Source organism: Terrapene carolina, unplaced genomic scaffold (assembly GCF_002925995.2).
Source record: "Terrapene carolina triunguis isolate 2854851 unplaced genomic scaffold, T_m_triunguis-2.0 Scaffold28838, whole genome shotgun sequence".
NCBI classification, from domain to species: domain Eukaryota; kingdom Metazoa; phylum Chordata; order Testudines; family Emydidae; genus Terrapene; species Terrapene triunguis.
The window spans coordinates 219,513-225,749 of NW_020693189.1; the positions used below are offsets into that span (position 1 = coordinate 219,513).

Here is a 6,237-nt window from a genome sequence, read left to right on the forward strand (position 1 = left end):
CCCACACTCAGACAACCTCACAGGTACCTTGGGAGATGTCCATGGTGTTCTTTATTACCAGCTCCTACAACCAATATATCATCCAACTAATGCTGAGTGCCAGGAATAACCTTTAATATCTAGTCATTTATTGTCTTCTAAACTAAATTGTTGTAGAGAAGTTATAACATTCTCAGTAGACACCATGTTGTCACCTGCAAGCTAATGTGCCTGAAATCCTCTGGTATTGCCCTCAGCTGTAGTTATTGTGCATTGTTCACAGCAGGGCCGGCTTTACCATTTTTGCCGCCCCAAGCAAAAAAAAAAAAAAGTCGCCTGAACTGCCGAAGCAGGGAAAAAACAAAACAAAAAAACAATGCTCGGACTATCGCCCGAACTGCCAAAGTGCTAAATAAATAAATGAAGCTGCCAGGACTCTGCTGCACAGAGTGCCGACCCTTAGCATGTGTCGCCCCAGGCACGTGCTTCCTCTGCTGGTGCCTGGAGCCGGTCCTGGTTCACAGACCTTGATATTTACTGTGTGAGCCTCATTTTGTTGCAGTTTCTACAGGTTTTGTCCTTAAGCCAAGAGTCAGTTGCACTGTGAGACTGTTTTACAAATGAAAGCACCCAGTCTTTGTGTTAGCACTGTCCATGTTGTGCTTTCCATTTGACTTCCCATTTGTTTATTGCTCAGATCACGTGATGTGATTGCAGCTTCATGGCATCTTCAGTAATGGTTTCCACTGACACAGCAAGTTCCAGTGCATGTTGTAGGGTCCAATCAGCCTCAGTCAATAACTGATTTTCGATTCCTTAATTTTGTATATTACACTATAATGTCATTTGAACTCTCTCCAAGCTGGCCGTACTCTATTAATATCCTTAAATCGACCACATATTTAAGAATTGTTTCATTTTCTTTTTGATTTCATTTATAAAGTCAGAAATACTCTGCAATCGCCAGTTGGTTTGGTGAGAGGTGATTTTGGAGAATTTCCAGTCTCAGAAAATGAACCTGCTGGTTCAACAGGAGCTGTCAGGCTACATAGCGGGTTATATATTTTAGTCCCCATTACATTCAACAAAACTGACACCTTTTGCTGAACACTGATACCATTAGCTATTATACTGTGTTCTACCCTCTCCCTACAGCTCAGTGGAGGACTGACCCACTTTATCAAACAAGTCAGTTTTTCCCAAACAGCCAGACTTTTACAAACCTTTAATTATTTTTTCTGGAATGATCGGTTTTGTCACAGTCCCAGTGGCTGCAGTTTCCTTTTAGTCTAGAACTCTGCAGTTATTCTCTGTTCTGCTGTACTCTGGGACTGGGCTTCCCTCCTTGTTACCAATCATTGTGTCGTCTGCTCCTTACAAAGCCAAAACAATATGAAGAAACAACACAGGCTCCAAATATTCCAAATAAACAAGTTTATTCCAAACAAATGAATCTTCTAAATATACACAAGCACGCATGGCCTAGGTGCATACATATTGCTGTGCTTACTGGTTTCTGGTAGCTTCCAATTTGTAGATGATGGTGAACACGATCAGAGGGCTCATAGATGATTTAAAGGGATGTTACTCTATTTCTATAAACTACACAACTGCTACATAAAAATACTTAGTTTTTAAAAGGCTTTTGGTCAGTATCATTGGTCACAAGTTACTGAAAAGAGGATCAAGCAGGTGACCAGTCTGAGATGGGACCAAAGGGTGGTAAGTGGATGGTATGACCAGGTTACTGTAGTCCAACAATTGAAGACTCATGAGATTCCACCCTGAGACAGGCAAGGTCAAGAGGCCTCAGGGTGAGTGCTCTCAGAGGGACTGGGAAGGGGTCAGAGGTGCAGCTGCCTTGTAACTTGCATGGCTGTGTAGAGGGATGGGGGATATTTTATATTCCCTTTCCCCACTGTGTAGCTACAGAGGCCAGTCACAAGCCCTTAATTTGTTATGTTATAAGTTTGGTGATGTTGTTTCTCAGAGATAAAAATGACTGTGTGAGGCAGGATGGGTTTTTCCCATTAATATCCACCCAGCAGCTTCCACTGTGACAGTTATTGTCAGATTTTCTAAGGAGCTCTTCATGCTGAGTAACTGGCAGCTGAGCTCTTGAAAATCTTGATATCTTGAAAACCTAATTTTTGTGCTGATTTCTCTGCAACACAAATATCCTTTCCTTAACAGCCTAATCAAATAACAATATTTGTCAGCAGTAACAAACAAGATCATTTGTTCTTGAAAGCAAGTAATTAAGATAGCAGATCACAAAGTATGGAATAAAAACTACAGTTCAAATTTTATTGGAGAGTAACTTGGTGGCATAGGTTCATAGCCATAAAATGAGTAACAGTGCTGTTCTAGAGATGGCATCACAGATAATATAGAGATAAAATGTAATTCAAATTCATTGCTGAGAAACTTGATTTCAAAGATACATTGGGATAAATTTCAGAGTAGCAGCCGTGTTAGTCTGTATCTGCAAAAAGAACAGGGGTACTTGTGGCACCTTAGAGACTAACAAATTTATTTGAGCATAAGCTTTCGTGGGCTAAAACCCACTTCATCGGATGCATGCAGTGGAAAATACAGAAGGAAGATATATATATATATACACACGCACAGACACATGAAACAATGGGTGTTACCATACACACTATAACGAGAGTGATCAGTTAATGTGAGCTATTACCAGCAGGAGAGAAAAAAAAACTGTTTGCAGTGGTAATCAAAATGGCCAATTTCCAGCAGTTGACAAGATGTGAGGAACTGTAGGGGGGAAAGAAATAAACCTGGGGAAATAGTTTTACTTTGGGTAATAGCCCATCCACTCTCAGTCTTTATTCAAGCCTAATTTAATAGTGTCCAATTTGGAAATCAATTCCAATTCAGCAGTCTCTCATTGGAGTCTGTTTTTGAAGTTTTGTTGTTGTAATATTGTGACTTTTAGGTCTGTAATCGAGTGACCAGGGAGACTGACATGTTCTCCAACTGGTTTTTGAGTGTTATAATTCTTGACATTCAAAAACCAGTACTCCTGTTTTTATTGGGAAAAATGAGTGGCAGTGCCACTTTAAGCTCATTCATCTTCTCTTATAGAACAAATTCTCATTAATGTTTCTTTGTGGGAATTTTTAAAGAATGGATAAACCTCACCTGAGAATGAACAATCATTAAATGTGAACAACACAGACATGTCATTTACATTGAAAAAGGTCACCTGCCTGTCTTGGTAACTAAGGTAAACTCCAATTTTCTTGGGCTTTTTCTGCACCATGACCCGGGTCCATGGATCCGTTTTTGCCCAATAATCTCTCCCACTGAAACCCAGAGCCCAGAATCCCTCTTTAGGGGACAGGGAAAGTTTTCCTTTTCTCTGAATGGATTTTCTGGCCACTCCCAGGTCCCAGTCAGTGCTGCTCACAACATCCACCGCCCAGTAGTGCTCTCCAGAGGAGAATCCTTCAGAACCCAACACACAGACAGTCGAATCGAACCTCTCTGGAGTTGGTGGAACTTTTTGAGGTTGGGGTTCATGAGTAAATTTCTTCCTATCCTCAGAAATGGAGAGGTTGGGGTGGGTTGTGTCTGGATTAAGAGTGATGTCATCTGCAAAGAGAGAATTTAAGAAACCCTTATCTAATTGCAGTACAAACTGGAACATGGGAGATATGGCTTGTGGGCCAATTCCTGCTGTCCTTACTCAGGCAAAATGCCTACTGATAACGGGTTTTGTTCTATTCTGACAATTTGGTTACACTGAAATATTTCAGAGATGTGATATTTGATTGAACTTTATACAGAAATGGGAGGGATCCTGTAATGTTTATCTTATTGATACTCAAATGTGCAAGATTCTGATATAAGTTACAATGGTTGAAAGAACAGAACGAGTAAGGCCTGAGAGGAAATGGAGTAAAGCCCCAGTTGTTATCTCCATGATAGCAGTATGTTCTGTTTCCAGGTATTTAAACTATGAAGATGATTTCTGATTACCAGGAGAGATGTGTATTCTGTTACCTGAGTACTTGTGAGTCCTTCTCCATTCTGAAATGAAAGTGAGAAAAAACAGACATTGAATTCCCAGAGGCATCTACTGCCAATTTTCCTCCTTTTGGCAGCAGAAGTATCCCAGGTTGAGGATAACTGATGATCAAAGTGGGTGAGGTAATATCTTTTACTGGACCAATTTCACCCACCTTGTCTCTCTAATATCCTGGGATCGACATGGGTACAACTACACTGCAGATAACTGAGATTGTCAGACACAATACAGAGTGATTTACTTGTGCAGAAAAGAGAAAGTAAAGCACATTTATGGTAAACACACACTGTGGTTATTGTACACTTTTGTGGCTCTCTTAGAGTCACCAGGTCTGTTCCATCCTTCACTCATACCTCAGTCTCAATCAGAGAACTCAGACCACAAGAAAATATGTGTGGTGATGCTGGGAATGTGAGTAGCTGCATTATATCTGTCTGTAGCTGCTGTCTTTCCTGCTATGAGAAAGATGAAAATGAGCTACAACAGCCAGGGAGATAGGAGAGGAATAGATGAGAAAGCCCTGCTCCCTCCAAATAACCTAGAGAGGAGTGTGTTTGAGGCAGGAGAGTGGATGAGATAAAAAAATATCATTGCACAAAGATAAATAAGGTAATCAGATGTTTGTGTGATAATGTTGTACCTGTACTTACTGATATTTCAACTGGGCGACACCTTTCAAAGTCAAATTAATTCAGACCTGCCAGCTCTGTGGGATTTCAGATGACCTCTAATTTGCCAGATCTATGGGATTTCCCCATAATCCACAGGTTTTCAGATAAAAAGAACAGGAGTACTTGTGGCACCTTAGAGACTAACAAATTTATTAGAGCATAAGCTTTCGTGGTCTACAGCCCACTTCTTCGGATGTAGACCACGAAAGCTTATGCTCTAATAAATATGTTAGTCTCTAAGGGGCCACAAGTACTCCTGTTCTTTTTTGCGGATACAGACTAACACGGCTGCTACTCTGAAACCAGGTTTTCAGATGTTTCTATATGGTAACCCCACTCTGATTGGCTACCTGCCCAACTCCTTTGGCTTACAGCCAATCAAAGCTGCTGCACATACTGAGAGACAGCCTCTTTCCTCAGCAAATGAAGGCTTCTCTGTTCCCATCTCGCTGTACAAAAAGGTGGGAGCACTCCTGAAGCCCTCGATTCTTTCATCACTGTGCCTGCAAGGAAGGCACCAATCATGTCGTCTCTGCTTCTCGTCTCCCCTCTCTAGCTCCACCAAGCCCCTTAGGTCAGGAGTGGAAGTGAAGAGGTTCCCTCTCCACCAGCCCCCAAAGACATGAAGGTGCACCCCTCAGGCCTGGCCACTGTGAGAGGCATTGGAGGGGCTCCCACACTCTTCAAGTTTGCAGGAATATGTGTCTTGTCCTCCCCAGACCACAAGGGGGGCAGGAGGGTAGTGGTGGAGAAAACAATTGATATATCAAAAAATCAGCAAGGGTAAAAGAATATTTAATATTTTGAGTGTGGAACACCCACGGACAGTCACTATCTCACGGGACATGATCCTACTGCCATTATTGACATCAATGGCAAATTCCAAATCACTGAATTAGAGACACATTGTCAGGGCCTAACTCCTTCTATATTCACAGACATGTAAGTATTTATTTGGGGTGAAATTCATCCCTCTACAGCAGAAGATACTCACGTATGCCCTATTTTGAAGGGATGTGTGGGATATAAGTGACAGATATCGTATTCACATAGCCAATGGGAGCAGGAATTGTTCTTTAGCATTCATCTGTCCATCCTAGCAAATTTTATCAAAATAATATTCTAACAAAAACAGAGGTACTTCAGTTCCCTAATTTCTAACTGTAAGAACTTCATTTCTATTTGCATCACATTTCCACCATGGAATTGAATTAACTTTTACATTCAGTGAATCAAGACACACTTACTCAGTTCTCCTTGGAGTTCATCTGCAAAGAAAAAAAAATAATTCACACACCTTGTGAATTTCAGTTGGGTTAACTAGCAGATATTACGTCTCTCCCAAAAAGCTTCTAATCTGATACCTCACACCAATGATGTTGTAAGAGTCCAAATCAGACTCATCACCCTACTGTAAAACACCTCAATAAATCCTGTTACTTCAATAAAGGAAATTTTGAATATTGTCACTGCTTTAGAGATGCTACAAACTGCCTCTTTCTGGAGTCCAAACACAGGACATGAGATTAATTAAAA

At 41.0% G+C, this 6,237-nt stretch overlaps 1 protein-coding gene across 1 annotated transcript; it reads right to left on the minus strand.

The window, feature by feature from the left end:
* Positions 1–3,001: 3,001 nt before the first annotated feature.
* On the minus strand, positions 3,002–4,032 carry LOC115271477 (butyrophilin subfamily 1 member A1-like; the record flags this gene model as incomplete). Its single annotated transcript, XM_029914046.1, has 2 exons — positions 3,002–3,594; positions 4,006–4,032. Coding segments are annotated over 2 exons (557 nt in total), but the record flags the coding sequence as incomplete, so codon positions are not given.
* Positions 4,033–6,237: the final 2,205 nt, after the last annotated feature.